Raw genomic sequence first — 17,222 nt, 5'->3', positions numbered from 1 at the left:
TGCCTGACCTGCTGAGTTACTCCAGTATTTTGTGAATAAATATTCTCCTTCTGGAGAAGGGTTCTGTCCTGAAACGTCGCCTATCCATAATCTCCAGGAATGCTGCCTGTCCCACTGAGTTACTCCGGCATTTTGTGTCTACCTTTGGTATAAACCAGTATCTGTAGTTCTTCGTTATCACTTACTCAATTCTCTCTTCCACTGATTATGTGCTTCGAAAAAGAAAAAAAAAAATTATTTCCCTGAATCTAGATGGATGTTCAACCCTTGAGAATATCTGTAGGAAATGGTTTTGTTAGCACTTTCCGTTCCTTCCTCGTTAAAAGGCTTTGCTTGGGAACACATCATCTTGTCATCTTGTCTCACATATATTGCCTGGGGATTTTTCAGGCTACATTTGTAGGAAGGAACTGCAGATGCTGGTTTACACCGAAGATAGACACAAAATGCTGGAGTAACTCAGCGGGACAGGCAGCATCTCTGGAGAGAAGGAATGGGTGACGTTTCGGGTCGAGACCCTTCTTCAGACTACATTGTTGCCACACTTTCGCGAAATACCTTCACCTTTCAAATCAATTTAACCCTTTGGGTGCTGTCTGTTCGTAGTTTGTACGTTCTCCCCGTGACCTGTATGGGTTTACCCGAGATCTTCGGTTTCCACGGACACTCTAAAGATGTACAGGTGTGGTGGGACTGTCATATGTTGAAAGACTGGAGCGACTGGGCTTGTATACTCTTGAATTTAGAAGGATGAGGGGGGATCTTATTGAAACATATAAGATTATTAAGGGATTGGACACGCTAGAGGCAGGAAACATGTTCCCAATGTTGGGGGAGTCCAGAACCAGGGGCCACAGTTTAAGAATAAGGGGTAGGCCATTTAGAACGGAGATGAGGAAAAACCTTTTCACTCAGAGAGTTGTGAATCTGTGGAACTCTCTGCCTCAGGAGGCAGTGGAGGCCAATTCCCTGGATCCTTTCAAGAGAGAGTTAGATAGAGCTCTTAATGATAGCGGAGTCAGGGGGTATGGGGAGAAGGCAGGAACGGGGTACTGATTGAGAATGATCAGCCATGATCACATTGAATGGCGGTGCTGGCTCGAAGGGCCGAATGACCTCCTCCTGCACCTATTGTCTATTATATGTAGGTTAATTAGCTTGATGTATGTGTAGATTATCCCCAGTGTGTGTAGGATAGTGTTAATGTGCGGGGATCGCTGGTCGGCGCAGACCCGGTGGGGTGAAAGTCCTGTTTCCGCGCTGTATCTCTAAACAAAACTAAACTAAACTAAACTAGAGGGTGTAGATTTGAGTCAAGTTTGAAGATGGGTCCCGACCCGAAACGCCACCCATTCCATGTTCTCCAGAGATGCTTGCTGCCTGATCCGCTGAGTTACTCCAGCACTTTAAGCCTTATTTTGTTTTCGGAGTCTTTGGGAGGATGCCAATCTGATAAATCATTCAGCAAAACAAGAGAGAAGTTGTGAAGGAAGGCGAGGGGGATCTCAGTCTGAATCCCCAGAGCCCAGGGAGTGTTGGGACAATCTGCTGTGTCCTGACTCACAAATAAAATACTCGGCCCACTTGCAAGAGCTGACAGCAACTTGATTTGTTCCCCTGAGTGCCAATTAAATTGGCCAAACATCTGTTTATCACTGAATCAGTTTGACTTGGATGAAAAGCTTCAGAAAACATATTTGCATCCAGCAGGCTAATGCATCTGCAGCCATTTTGAAATCAATTATTTAATATTTACTGTCCGATTGTAATTGAATACATTGCACATTGATAATCCTTGTTCGTTTTCCTGTTTCGCATATTTCTATTAACCCTATTTAGTTTAGTTTGGTCTGGTTTTGCTCACCTTAACTTAGCCCGTTTTCATGCTGTATCTCTGAACTGGACAACAGTGACGTTTTGGGTCGAGTTTGTTGTGAAAACACACACCACCAGATTCAGGGACAGTTTCTTCCCAGCTGTTATCAGGCAACTGAACCGTCCCACCACAACCAGAGAGCAGTGCTGAACTACTATCCACCTCTTTGGTGACCCTTGGACTATCCTTAATCGGACCTTGCTGGCTTTGTCTTGCACTCAACGTTATTCCCTTATCATGCATCTCTACTCTGTAACTGGATCGATTGTAATCATGTGTTGCCTTTCTGCTGACTGGCTAGCACGCAACAAAAGCTTTTCACTGTACCTCGGTACACGTGACAATAAACTCAACTGAAACTGAACTGAGGCCCTTCATCTGAAGAAGGGTCTCGACCTGAAACGTCACCCATTCCTTCTCTCCAGAGATGCTGCCTGTCCCACTGAGTTACTGCAGTATTTTGCGTCTATCTTCGGTGTAAACCAGCATCTGCAGTTACTTCCTGCGCACGATAAATACTGAACATGGCTCTGCCTTTGTCTATTTGCTTTGTTGTATTTAATCTGAACAAATCCTCGCACACAACTCTAATGTTTATTCCAACCCCATCATTCAGTGGAAGTACATTTGCTCTATAACATACCGAGACCACATTCTTTACTTACTGAAGGACATTGATTATTGTAAACTCGCACTACACAACTGTCATTAGGAGTGATGTTCACTCTCCTGCCAGGGGAAGATTCATTTTGATTATACATTCGACACGCAGCGGACTAATGCGAGCTGTTCGTCTTGCTGTTAATTGGCACAGGGTGATTCCTGCATCGGAAACAATCTCCGAGATCTTTGTGTAATCCTTTCTGGGAATGCAAGGGAATAGTGGCAGGTGTATGGAATAAGCACAAGGTAGTTGAGGCAGGGACTATCCCAATGTTTAAGAGACAGTTAGACAGGTGCATGGATAGGACAGGTTTGGAGGGATACGGACCAAACGCAGGCAGGAGGGACGAGTGTAGCTGTAGGCAGAGCCAACTATCTCACTCCCAACTAAGGGACAAGGTGACGTCACCGCCCCGCGCCCCACGTCACCTCACCCAGCCAGCGGTCACGTGCTCATGCTCCACCAATGGCGGCCGCCCGGGCCTCCGGACCTACACTGTCCGGGCATACACTGTCCGGACCTACACTGTCCGGGCCTACACTATCCGGACCTACACTGTCCGGGCCTACACTGTCCAGGCCTACACTGTCCGGACCTACACTGTCCGGACCTACACTGTCCGGGCCTACACTGTCCGGACCTACACTGTCCGGGCCTACACTGTCCGGGCCTACACTATCCGGACCTACACTGTCCGGGCCTACACTGTCCGGGCCTACACTGTCCGGACCTACACTGTCTGGGCCTACACTGTCCGGGCCTACACTGTCCGGGCCTACACTGTCCGGGCCTACACTGTCCGGGCCTACACTGTCCGGGCCTACACTGTCCGGGCCTACACTGTTCGGGCCTACACTGTCCGGGCCTACACTGTTCGGACCTACACAGTCCGGACTTACAGCCTCCGGGCCTACAGCGTCCGGGCCTACAGCGTCCGGGCCTACAGCATCTGGGCCATCACCTATCCATGTTTTCCAGAGATACTGTCTGACCCGCTGAGTTACTCCAGCTATTTTGTGTCTATCTTCAGTGTAAACCAGCATCTGCAGTTCCTCCCTACACATAATTTCTATGTTAAACTGCTCATGAACAAAAGCCCCACCATTTTGATCCATTTCATGGCAATAGGATGGCAAAAGGCAACAGTTTTGCCACTGCAACCACTGCAAAATTGGACTCATGTGGGTGCATTAAATCGAGTCATAGAATCAGGCCCTTCGTCCCACCAGATCCATGCTGACTGCCCTACCGATCTACACTAATTCAACCTAGCTTAGTTTAGTTTTTAGTTTAGAAATACAATGCGGAAACAGGCCCTGCGGCCCATCGAGCCTGCATCGCCCAGCGATCCCCACACAATAACACTATCCTGCACACACTAGGGATCATTGTTACATTGATACCAAGCCAATTAACTGACAAACCTGTACGTCTTTGGAGCGTGGCAGGAAAAACTGAAGATCGCGGAGGAAATCCACGCAGGTCACGGGGGAGAGCGTACAAACTTTGTACAGACAGCATCCGTAGTCGGGGTCAAACCCAGATCTCTGGCGCTGTAAGCGCTGTAAGGCAGCAACTCTACCGCTGTGCCATCGTGCTGCCTCAATATCCATGCATTCGGTCTGCAACCTTCTAGGCCTTGGCTGTACAAATGCCTGCTGGGAAGACCCTCAATTCCTTAGAGGCTCTTGGATGAATTAAAAGACCAGGGCATTTCAAATCCTTAGCCAAATTTAACAAGGGGATGATTCCCCTTTTAAATGTGCAGGCTCAACTGTCTCTAGACTGTTGCAATGCATGGAAGTTGGCAGGAGTCATAGTGTCATACAGCATAGAGTTATACATCAAGGCGCAGCGGTAGAGTTGCTGCCTTACAGCGAATGCAGCGCCGGAGACTCAGGTTCGATCCCGACTACGGGTGCTGTACTGTAAGGAGTTTGTACATTCTTCCCCGTGACCTGCGTGGGTTTTCTCCGAGATCTTCGGTTTCCTCCCACACTCCAAAGACGTACAGGTATGTAGGTTAATTGACTGGGTAAATGTAAAAAAATTGTCCCTAGTGTGTGTAGGATAGTGTTAATGTGCGGGGATCGCTGGGCGGTGCGGACTCGGTGGGCCGAAAAGGCCTGTTTCCGCGCTGTATCTGAAATATGAAAAATATAAAATAAGTCATACGGTGTGGAAACTGGAAACCCGATAGCCCTGGTTTTTAGACTCCTGTATCTTCTTTCTAATGGTAGGCATGAAAAGAGAGTGTGGTAGGTTATGTTTAGTTTAGTTTAGTTTGGTTCAGTTTAGTTTAGATAAAGGGGATAATGTTTAGTGCAAGCTAAAGTCCAGTGAAGTCTGATGAAAGATAGTCCAAAGGTCTCCAATGACGTAGATGGGAGGTTTAGTTTAGTTTATTCTCACGTGTACCGAGATACAGTGGAAAGCTTTTGTTGCGTGCTAACCAGTCAGCAGAAAGACAACACATGATTACAATCGAGCCATTTACAGTGTACAGGTACATTATATGGGAACAACGTTTAGTGCAAGGTAAAGCCAGCAGAGTCCGATCAAGGATAGTCCGAGGGTCACCAATGAGGTAGATAGTAGTTCAGCACTGCTCTCTGGTTGTGGTAGGATGGTTCAGTTGCCTGATAACAGCTGGGAAGAAACTGTCCCTGAATCCGGAGGTGTGGGTTTTCACACTTCTGTACCTTTTGACCAATTGGGAGAGGGGAGAAGAGGGAGTGGGCGGGGTGAGACTGGTCCTTGATTGTGCTGCTGGCCTTGCCGAGGCAGCGCGAGGTGTAGATGGAGTCAATAGAAGGGAGGTTGGTTTATGTGATGGTCTCTAGGTGGTGAGAGGATGGCTCAGTTGGCTGATAACAGCTGGGAAGGAAGCTGTCCCTGAATCTGGAGGTCGGTTATGGCAAGCAATATAAATCATGGTTGAATTGCAACGAGCCAACATTATCCTGAATTTTATTCCTTGAGTGTTGACCATGATTAAGTCAGGATGGAGATGAAATTGGTCAAAATATTATAATTCCCACTACCTTCTGCAATTTTCTTGGCTGGTTCTTTTCGCCAGCCCAGCTGTCATGATATTAATTAATTACCGATTCCACACACATAAGCTGCTGCCTCGTAGTGGAAGAAAATAACTGCAGATGCTGGTACAAATCAAAGGTATTTATTTCACTAAATGCTGGAGTCACTCAGCAGGTCAGGCAGCATCTCAGGAGAGAAGGAATGGGTGACGTTTCGGGTCGAGACCCTTCTTCAGACTGATGTCAGCGGGGCGGGACAAAGGAAGGATATAGGTGGAGACAGGAAGATAGAGGGTGAACTGGGAAGGGGGAGGGGAAGAGAGGGACAGAGGAACTATCTAAAGTTGGAAAAGTCAATGTTCATACCGCTGGGCTGCAAGCTGCCCAAGCGAAATATGAGGTGCTGTTCCTCCAATTTCCGGTGGGCCTCACTATGGCACTGGAGGAGGCCCATGACAGAAAGGTCAGACTGGGAATGGGAGGGGGAGTTGAAGTGCTCAGCCACCGGGAGATCAGGTTGGTTAAGGCAGACTGAGCTGATCAAACGATCGCCGAGCCTGCGTTTGGTTTCGCCGATGTAAAGATGTTGACATCTAATGTGCTGTTCCTCACAGTGGAAATCTGTCCGTAAAACTAATTGGCCCCAAGTAGAGCAGGACTTTCTCTGCCAGCACTGCTAATGGATTTGTAAAACAGCTCCCAAAATAAAACCTATCATCGTTGATTTTTCTAATGACGGCTCACAGTCACAGGAAGCTTATAAGGTCAAAAGTGGGGCCCAGATTCACATCCTGAGAGTTGTTCCTTAATGCAGTGGCTGAGGAGGCTAGTCAGGGCATTATTGTCTAAGATAGTTCCACCCGCCCTCTTTAGTCAGAGGGTGGTGAATCTGTGGAATTCATTGGGCGGCACGGTGGCGCAGCGGTAGAGTTGCCGCCTTACAGTGAACGCAGCGCCAGAGACCCGGGTTCCATCCCGACTACGGGTGCTGTCAGTACGGAGTTTGTACGTTCTCCCCGTGAGCTGCGTGATCTTCGGTTTCCTCCCACACTCCAAAGACGTACAGGTTTCTAGGTAAATTGGTTTGGTAAATGTAAAAATTGTTCCTCGTGTGTGTAGGATAGTGTTAATATGCAGGGATCGCTGGCCGGCACGGACCCGGTGGGCCGAAGGGCCTGATTCCGCAATGTATCTCTAAAGAAGACTGTGGAGGCCAAGGCAATGTACCATTTTAAGGCAGAGATAGATAGATTCGTGGTTAGTCCGGGTGACAGGGGTTATCGGGAGAAGGTAGGAGAATAGGGTTGAGAAGGAAAGATAGATCAGCCATGAATGAATGGCGGAGTAGACTTGATGGGCCGAATGGCCCAATTCTGCTCCTGTCACAAAATAAAAACAATAGCGCCCACAAATGGAGACACAAGGAACTGCAGGTGCTGCAGTTCTGTGAAAATTGATTGGAATAAAATGGGATTAGTGCGGGATTGGGGTACATGGGTGCTTGATGGCAGGCACGGACTGAGTAGGCCGAACGGCCTGCTTCCATGCTCTGTGAGTCTAGGGCACATTGTCACAGAATGAGACAAAGAGTGTCAAAGGTTACAGGGAGAAGGCAGGGAAAGGTAGAACAGCCATGATTGAAAGGCAGAACAGTCTCAATGGGCCAAATGGCAAAATTCTGCTCCCACGTCTTATGAAGCCTAGATAACAGACTCTGCCCACTTCATAAGTTCATGTTCTAGGAGCAGAATTAGGCCATTCGACCCATCGTGTCTGCTCCGCCATTCAATCGTGGCTGAACTATCTCTCCCTCCCAACCCCGTTCTCCTGCCTTCTCCCCATAATCCCTGTGTAACCACAAATCTGTCAATCTCCGCCTTAAACACTTTCCCCAAATTGTCTCTTTGCAAGACCTTTACTGTGGTGCAGCGGTAGAGTTATACATTAAAATATACATTAATGACTTGGATGAAGGGATTAAAAGTACCATTAGCAAATTTGCAGATGATACAAAGCTGGGTGGTAGTGTGAACTGTGTGGAAGATGCAATGAGGTTGCAGGGTGACTTGGACAGGTTGTGTGAGTGGGCGGATGCATGGCAGATGCAGTTTAATGTGGATAAGTGTGAGGTTATCAACTTTGGTGGTAGGAATAGGAGGGCAGAGTATTATCTGAATGGTGTCAAGTTAGGAACAGGGGATGTACAACGAGATCTGGGTATCCTAGTGCATCAGTCACTGAAAGGAAGCATGCAGGTACAGCAGGCAGTGAAGAAAGCCAATGGAATGTTGGCCTCCATAACAAGAGGAGTTGAGTATAGGAGCAAAGAGGTCCTTCTGCAGTTGTACAGGGCCCTAGTGAGACCGCACCTGGAGTACTGTGTGCAGTTTTGGTCTCCAAATTTGAGGAAGGATATTCTTGCTATTGAGGGCGTGCAGCGTAGGTTTACTAGGTTAATTCCCGGAATGGCGGGACTATCATATGTTGAAAGACTGGAGCGACTAGGCTTGTATACACTGGAATTTAGAAGGATGAGAGGAGATCTTATCGAAACGTATAAGATTATTAAGGGGTTGGACACGTTAGAGGCAGGAAACATGTTCCCAATGTTGGGGGAGTCCTGAACAAGGGGCCACAGTTTAAGAATAAGGGGTAGGCCATTTAGAACTGAGATGAGGAAAAACCTTTTCAGTCAGAGAGTTGTGAATCTGTGGAATTCTCTGCCTCAGAAGGCAGTGGAGGCCAATTCTCTGAATGCATTGAAGAGAGAGCTAGATAGAGCTCTTAAGGATAGCGGAGTCAGGGGGTATGGGGAGAAGGCAGGAACGGGGTACTGATTGAGAATGATCAGCCATGATCACATTGAATGGCGGTGCTGGCTCGAAGGGTCGAATGGCCTCCTCCTGCACCTATTGTCTATTGTCTCACAGCGCTTGCAACACCTGAGTCCCAGGTTCGATCCCGACTACGGCCGCTGTCTGTACAGAGTTTGTACCTTCTCCCCGTGACCTGCGTGGGTTTTCTCCGAGATCTTCGGTTTCCTCCCACACTCCAAAGGCATACAGGTTTGTAGGTTAATTGGCTTGGTATAGTGTAACAATAAATTGTCCCTAGTGTGTGTAGGGTAGTGTTGATGTGCGGGGATCGCTGGTCGGTACAGACTCAATGGGCCGAAGGGCCTGTTTCCATGCAGTATCTCGAAACTAAACTAAATTAGAACTAGGCTCTGCTCTGTTCCTTGAGGCGTTTAAGTGGGACCTAATTAAGACATCAGCGTGTTCAACAGACTCTCAATCATTGAGGAATGTGGACTCTACACCTCCATATTATACACATTCAGTTGCCTGATCTAAATAAAAGGAATATTCTTCAAATGGACTATTTCCAGTTCACAGCAAAGTCCTAATATCACACCGTCCGCATCATCTGGCAGTTGAATTAACAGTTAATATAGAATAATTGGAATAATTAAACAATATTTGGCAATCAACCAAGGTCAACATTTCTAAATGCACTTTATTCCCTAAGGGCATGAAATAATAATACAGTTTAAAATTGCTCTTGCTGTTAATTAAGTTGCAAAGATTTTCATCTCTGCTTTTTAAATATATGAACTTTGCATTAATACGTGAGCACCACATTGATTTAAAATGGGCGGCACGGTAGCGCAGCGGTAGAATTGCTGCTTTACAGCGAATGCAGCGCCGGAGACTCAGGTTCGATCCTGACTACGGGTGCTGCACTGTAAGGAGTTTTGTACGTTCTCCCCGTGACCTGCGTGGGTTTTCTCCGAGATCTTCGGTTTCCTCCCACACTCCAAAGACGTACAGGTATGTAGGTTAATTGGCTGGGTAAATGTAAAAAATTGTCCCTAGTGGGTGTAGGATAGTGTTAATGTACGGGGATCGCTGGGCGGCACGGACTTGGAGGGCTTCTTGGTCTACGTCTAATCAACGAAGCTACCGTAGTTCCATCCAAGACTACCGGAGTTCCATCCTGACTAACCGGGTGCTGTCTGCCCGGAATTTGGGGGGCATGGGTTTCTCCGGGTGCTCGGGTGTTCCTCCGGGTGCTCCGGTTTCCTCCCACATCCCAAAGACATGCGTGTTTGTTGGTTAATTGGCTTCTGTAAATCGTCCCTGGTGTGCAGGATAGAACTGTGGTGTATTGGTGATCGATGGTCGGCACGGACTCGGTGGGTCGAAGGGCCTGTTTCCACACTGTATCTCCAAACCAAGAATCTCTGAACTAAACCACTTTGGCTTGCACTGTTACGGTCTGGCTCCCTAGCATAACTGATCATTTATTGCATTATTGTTTATTCTGTGTGGACTTGTTGTGTTGTAGCGTTGTTTGATGTGCTGTGACGCTTCGGCAAGTGAGAAGTTCATTGTTCTGCTCATGGTGCATATGACAAGTAAACACTAAGGGTTGGCCAGTGGAGACTAGGATTTAGACACACAACGAACTGCAGATGCTGGAATCTTCAGCAAAGCACAGACAAAGCTTTTCACTGTACCTCGGTACACGTGACAATAATAAACACAACTGAACATACATTCAGATATGCAAGGCACACATACAAACATACACACACGGTCTACGTACAAAATGTGTAGGAAGGAACTGCAGATGCAGATGCTGAAGGTGGACACATAATGTTGGAGTAACTCTGCTGGACAGGCAGCATCTCTGGAGAGAAGGAATGGGTACCATTTCGGGTCGAGACCCTTCTTCAGATTCCACTGACCTGAAACGTGACCCGTTCCTTCTCTCCAGAGATGCTGCCTGTCCCGTAGAGTTACTCCAGCTTCTTGTGTCTATCTACGGTCTACATACATACACACACACACACAGCAAAGAGACGGCATGTTGTCACACACTTGCACATAAACACACATGTGCACATGCACAAACATGCACACGCAGAGGCACACAGTCAAACACACAGCTATTTGCAGCTTTCACGTGATTGTTGCATGCTCAAGACCACTTGGAAATTCACCTCCGATCCTTCCTACAGGTCAAAGGTAGTGTTGGAAGTAACGTTGAATCTGCATTGATCGCAGTGTGGTTTGGGTTTGGTCTAAATGGTGCTAGATGGTGAAAGCATAGACACTATGTGGCAATAACTTGTCCCAGCACCTCCCGAATGAAGAAAGGCCAAGCCATACCTTCTCCAGGAGCTGGCGGAGTTGCTTGCTGCGGGCATCCCGTGAACATATGCTCCGTTGGGCGACCACGGCGCACACACACTTCCCATCGGGATCCTGGGCGGAGCTGTATATCTCCCAGCCTTCCTCGGGACTTGGGAAGAGAGTCTGTGGAGGAAGAACACAGGAGAACAAACTAAGACGTCATCGGGAGCTGAAGTCTGTGTGTCGGACGATGGGGTGAGACCGGCTAGCTCGTTACATGCCCAGCACAGGTAGAACTTAGGTAGGGTTGCCAACTGTCCCACATTAGCCGGGCCATCCCGTATTTTGGGCTAAAGTGGTTTGTCCCGTACGGGACCGCCCTTGTCCCGTATTAGGCCTGGGGGCTGTTGTAGGCCCAGATGCTGTATGCCTGGATGCTGTAGGTGCGGACAGTGTAGGTCCGGACAGTGTAGGCCCGTCAAGTGTAGGTTCGGACAGTGTAGGTCCGGACACTGTAGGCCCGGACAGTGTAGGCCCGGACAGTGTAGGTCCAGACAGTGTAGGCCCAGACAGTGTAGGCCCGGACAGTGTAGGCCCGGACAGTGCAGGTGCGGACAGTGTAGGTCCGGACAGTTTAGGTCTAGACAATGTAGGCCCGGACAGTGTAGGTGCGGACAGTGTAGGTCCGGACAGTGTAGGTGCGGACAGTGTAGGTCTGGACAGTGTAGGCCCGGACAGTGTAGGTCTGGACAGTGTAGGCCCGGACAGTGTAGGTGCGGACACTGTAGGCCCGGACAGTGTAGGTCGGGAGGCCCAGGTGCCGCCTAATGGAGTTTGCATAGCAACCCCGCCTCCCGGCCCAGGTGGCGGCCATTGGTGGAGCGGGAGCACGTGACCGCTGGCTGGGTGAGGTCACGTGGGGCGCGGGGCGGTGACGTCACCTTGTCCCTTATTTGGGAGTGACATAGTTGGCAACCCTAAACATAGGAGCAAGTTGGGCCGATCGGCCAGTTTTCACGCTGTATGTCTCTATGACTCTATGACACTGTAGAACATTGGCGTACAGTTATGTCGGTTAATTGGCTTAGTGTACGTGTAAATTGTCCCCCGGTGAGTGTAGGGTGGTGTTAGTGTGCGGGGATCGCTGGTCAGCACGGACCCGGTGGGCCGAAGGGCTTGTTTCCACTCTGTACCTCTAAACTAAAAACAAAAACTAAACGTTGGGGCAAGTTGGGCCAATGGGTCAGTTTCCTCCCTGTATGACTGTAGAACATAGAACATAGAACAGTACAGCAGAAGAACAGGCCCATCGCCCCACGGTTTCACTGCCGAACATGATGTCAAGATCATCATGTATCCACGTCCATATCCATATGCCCATCCAAAAGTCTTTAAAATGCTACTAGCCTACAGTATTTGCTTCAAGCACGCTATTCCAAATGGCTTTCCCCTGTACTGTTAATGTTCTCTGATTCAGGGCATATCTTTAGACTTTGGACTTTTTAGACTTTAAGGATACAGTGGGGAAACAGGCCCTTCGGCCCACCGAGTCCGCGCCGACCAGCGATCATCCCGTACACTGCACACGAGGGCCAATTTGCAATTTTGACTGAAACCCACATGGTCAATAGACAATAGGCAATAGGTGCAGGAGTAGGCCATTCGGCCCTTCGAGCCAGCACCGCCATTAAAGTGATCATGGCTGATCATTCACAATCAGTACCCCGTTCCTGCCCTCTCTCCATACCCCCTGACTCCGCTATCATTAAGAGCTCTATCTAACTCTCTCTTGAAAGCACCCAGAGAATTGGCCTCCACTGCCTTCTGAGGCAGAGAGTTCCACACAATCCCACTTTCACAGGGAGAATGTACAAACTCCATACAGATCAAGGCAAAGTTTCAATTCATACAGACAAAGACAGGGGAATCCTTAAGCAAAACATAAAGTGCTGGAGGAACTCAGTAGGTTATATATTCATTTGGAGCAGAATAAGGCCACAAGGGGCACAAAATCCGCCATTTTAAAGGAATTAGCGTTTGGAGGGACTGCCCCTTTAAGAAAATACACTTTAGAAGGTCTGCCTTTTCAAAGGAACAATTTATCAAATTCGCCGCTCCATTTAAAGGGCACAAATTTCAATTGGATTTCCCCTTGAGACCCATACTGAGATAATGTTACTTTAAAACAGGCGTATCCAAACTCCCACCCCTCTAAGAAAGGCCATCATTCTTTAACATCTTCCCTTAAGTGAGCTACAATATTAGTTTAGTTTAGGTACAGAATGGAAACAGGCCCTTCGGCCCATCGAGTCCGCAACGACCATCGATCACCAGTTCCCACTAGTTCTCCCGCTTTCTCATCCGCTCACTCGGGTGGATATTTTACAGAGGGCCGTTTAACCTACAAACCCGCACCGTCATCGGGAGGTGTGGGGGGAAACCGGAGCACCCGGAGAAAACCCACGCAGGTCACAGGGGACAACGTGCAAGCTCCACACAGACAGCACCCGAGGTCAGAATTGAACCCGGGTCTCCGGCGCTGTGAGGTAGCGGCTCTACCAGCTGTGCCACCTGCATTGTGAGACTCTTTAAACAAAAGTTTGATGAGTGATCCATGTCTCTTAATGGAGACAGAACATTGGATGACGAGAGCAATAAACATTCAGAAGCTTTGGTTTTTATTTGGGGACTTTTAAAGAGTTTGCTTCTCTCTCTGGGATATTATTGTTCGCATTATCATATCATATCATATCCTATATATACAGCGCGGAAACAGGCCTTTTCGGCCCACCAAGTCCGTGCCGCCCAGCGATCCCCGCACATTAACACTATCCTACACACACTAGGGACAATTTTTTACATTTACCCAGTCCAATTAGCCTACATACCTGTACGTCTTTGGAGTGTGGGAGGAAACCGAAGATCTCGGAGAAAACCCACGCAGGTCACGGGGAGAACGTACAAACTCCTTACAGTACAGCACCCGTAGTCAGGATCGAACCTGAGTCTCCGGCGCTGCATTCGCTGTAAAGCAGCAACTCTACCGCTGCGCTACCATGCCGCATTAGCAATTCGATTCGAGCCAGTGATTAGGAAGTCAGTGCGCTTATACTTCAGCCAGAAGAATTGAATTGAACTTTTTTGCAATTACTTTCTTAAGACAATCATGTGAAGGCCATTTCTCTATTATTGAAAGCATAGCCTGCACTGGCTGGCGTTCAATACTGCCTTTCATCATTACCGCTGCTGATTAAACATAAACTCAATCTTAATTCAGCAGTGTAGCATTTCATTTCAAACTCCATTTTGTGATCTTGCCGATTTAGAACCAGCTCTGTGGCAGTGGATTGCAACAGATTTTTCTTTTTGTTTTGTAGAAACATAACTGCAGATGCTGGTACAAATCGAAGGTATCACAAAATGCTGGAGTAACTCAGCGGGTCAGGCAGCATCTCTGGAGAGAAGGAATGGGTGACGTTTCGGGTCGAGACCCTACTTCAGTCTGGAAAGTCTGAAGAAGGGTCTCGACCCGAAACGTCACCCATTCCTTCTCTCCGGAGATGCTGCCTGACCCGCTGAGTTACTCCAGCATTTTGTGTCTACCTTTTTTTTGTTTTAGTTTATTTTAGTTTTGAGATACAGTCCTTCGACCCATCGAGACTGCACCGACCAGCGATCACCCATTCACCAGTTCTATCCTTACTTTATTTTAGAATTTAGAGTTTCAGTGTGCAAACAGGCCCTTCGGCCCACCGAGTCCGCACCGACTAGCAATCACGCACGCACTTGCACTGTCGTACACATCAAGGGCAATTTACAGCAGCCAATTGACCAATAAACCCGCATGTCTTTAGAGTGTGGGAGGAAACTGGAGCACCTGGAGAAAACCCACATGGTCACTGGGAGAGTGTGTAAACTCTGTAGCAGACATCATCTGAGGGCAGGATCGAACCTGGGTCTCTGGTACAGTGATTGCCATGGTAATCACTTTCCCAGGTAAACACATCACGTCTCCTCCACACAGCACATCACATCTCCTCCAACATTTTCGTCACCTCCAACGGGATCCCACTACCGGCCACATCTTCCCATCTCCACCCCTCTCTGCTTTCCGCAGAGACCGTTCCCTCCGAAACTCCCTGGTCAACTCGCCCCTTCCCGCCCCCAACCAGCCCCTCCCCAGGTACTTTCCCCTGCAACCGCTCGAGATGCAACACCCTCACTCCATCAATGGAGGAGGCCCAGGACAGAAAGGTCAGATTGGGAATGGGAGGGGGAGTTGAAGTGCTGAGCCACCGGGAGATCAGGTTGGTTAAGGCGGACTGAGCGGAGACGTTCAGCGAAACGATCACCAAGCCTACGCTTGGTCTCGCCGATGTAGAGGACTTGTGTCCCTTTACCTCCCCCCCTTGACTCCATCCAAGGACCCAAACAGTCTTTCCAGGTGAGGCAGAGGTTCACCTGCACCTCCTCCAAACCTCATCTTACTGTATTCACTGTTCCAGGTGTCAACTCCTCTACATCGGCGAGACCAAGCGTAGGCTTGGTGATCGTTTCGCTGAACGTCTCCGTTCAGTCCGCCTTAACCAACCTGATCTCCCGGTGGCTCAGCACTTCAACTCCCCCTCCCATTCCCAATCTGACCTTTCTGTCCTGGGCCTCCTCCATTGATGGAGTGAGGCCCAGCGCAAATTGGAGGAACAGCACCTCATATTTCGCTTGGGTAGTTTACACCCCAGCGGTATGAACATTGACTTCTCTAACTTCAAATAACCATTGCTTTCCCTCTCTCTCCATCCCCTCCCCTTCCCAGTTCTCCCACCAGTCTTACTGTCTCCGACTACATTCTATCTCCATCCAACCCCCTCCCCTGACATCAGTCTGAAGAAGGGTCTCGACCCGAAACGTCACCCATTCCTTCTCTCCAGAGATGCTGCCTGTCCCGCTGAGTTACTCCAGCACTTTGTGTCTACCTTGGATCTTGAGCTATAGGGTGGACAACAGGGCGATTTCCACGCTTGCAGATGGATGTCCACTGTCCCGCTCTGTGACTCTACTCAAACCTGGACCGCGTTTCCTGGCCACTGTCTCCATGGTAACAACATGACCAGGGTAGATGCTGGTTGTCATGGTGATCACTTTCCCAGGTAAATCCATCATGTCCCTTGTACGCGTCCTAGGGATTTTCTGCACTCTCCCTATCTCTGCCCCTCCTCCTATCTCCTCTTTAGAAATTACCCAATGCGGTCTATGACAATGAATTCCTCAGACAGCTAAAGAAATTCCTCCTCATCTCCATTTTAAAGGTATACCCTTTTATTCTGAGGCTGTGCCCTCTAGTCCTAGACTCTCCCACTACTGGGAACATCCCCTCCACATCCACTCCTGCTAGGCCTTTCATTATCCGGTCGGTTCCAGTTATTTAGTTGGTTTAGCTTATTTTCCCGTGTACTGAGGTACAGTGAAAAGCTTTTTTGTTGCGTGTTATCCAATCGGCAGAAAGATTATACATGATTACAATCAGGCCGTCCACAGTGTACAGATACAGGAGGAAGGGATAAGGTTTAGTGCAAGATATAGTAAAGGCCGATTAAAGATAGTCCAAGGGTCTCCAATTAGGTAGATGGTAACTGACTCTCTCTAGTTGGTTCAGTTGCCTGATAACAGCTGGGAAGAAACTGCCCCTGAATCTGGAGGTGTGCGTTTTCACACTTCTGTACCTCTTGCCCGATGGGAGAGGGGAGAAGAGGGAGTGGCCGGGGTGAGACTGGTCCTCGATTATGCTGCTGGCCTTGCCGAGGCAGCGTGAACTCTAGATGGAGTCTATGGAAGACTCCATCTAGACCCTTCGGGTCTTCAGTCTGAAGGAGGGTCTCGACCCGAAACGTCACCCATTCCTTCCCTCCCGAGATGCTGCCTGACCCGCTGAGTTACTCCAGCATTTTGTGTCTACCTTCGATGGAAGGGAGGTTGGTTAGCGTGATGGTCTGGGATACGTCAACAAGAGTGGCAGGGTGGCGCAGCGGTAGAGTTGCTGCCTCACAGCGCCAGTGACCCGGGTTCCATCCCGATTATGGGTGCTGTCTGTACGGAGTTTGCACGTTCTCCCCGTGACCTGCGTGGGTTTTCTCCGAGATCTTCGGTTTCCTCCCACACTCCACAGATGTACAGCTTTGTAGGTTAAATGGCTAGGTGTAAATGTAAACATTGTCCCTGGTGTGTGTAGGATAGTAGTAGTGTGCGAGGATTGCTGGTCGGTGTGAACTTGGTGGGCTGAAGGGCCTGTTTCCATGATGTATCTCTAAACTAAACTAAACTAAACTCTGCTAATATAAACAGCTACTTAATGGTCACCATGGACACAGTCAGCTGAAAGGCTTGTTTCTGTGATAGAGTCATAGAGAGTCAAAGAGTGATACAGTGTGGAAACAGGCCCTTTGGCCCAACTTGCCCACACCGGCCAACATGGCCCATCTACATTAGTCCCACCTGCTTGCGTTTGATCC

At 48.6% G+C, this 17,222-nt stretch overlaps 1 protein-coding gene across 2 annotated transcripts in view; it reads right to left on the bottom strand.

Moving 5' to 3' along the window:
- Positions 1-17,222, bottom strand: part of LOC144610622 (noelin-2-like) — a 245,941-nt gene that overhangs the window by 56,457 nt on the left and 172,262 nt on the right. For both annotated transcript variants that reach the window (XM_078429472.1, XM_078429471.1), the window contains exon 2: positions 10,753-10,899. In XM_078429472.1, coding sequence (XP_078285598.1) covers positions 10,753-10,899 — 147 coding nt within the window. The remainder of the gene's footprint in view (positions 1-10,752; positions 10,900-17,222) is intronic.

The sequence above is a fragment of the Rhinoraja longicauda genome, chromosome 37 (genome assembly GCF_053455715.1).
Source record: "Rhinoraja longicauda isolate Sanriku21f chromosome 37, sRhiLon1.1, whole genome shotgun sequence".
NCBI classification, from domain to species: domain Eukaryota; kingdom Metazoa; phylum Chordata; class Chondrichthyes; order Rajiformes; family Arhynchobatidae; genus Rhinoraja; species Rhinoraja longicauda.
The sequence above is the reverse complement of the archived record's forward strand: the minus strand, read 5'-3'. Positions and strand labels throughout refer to the sequence as shown.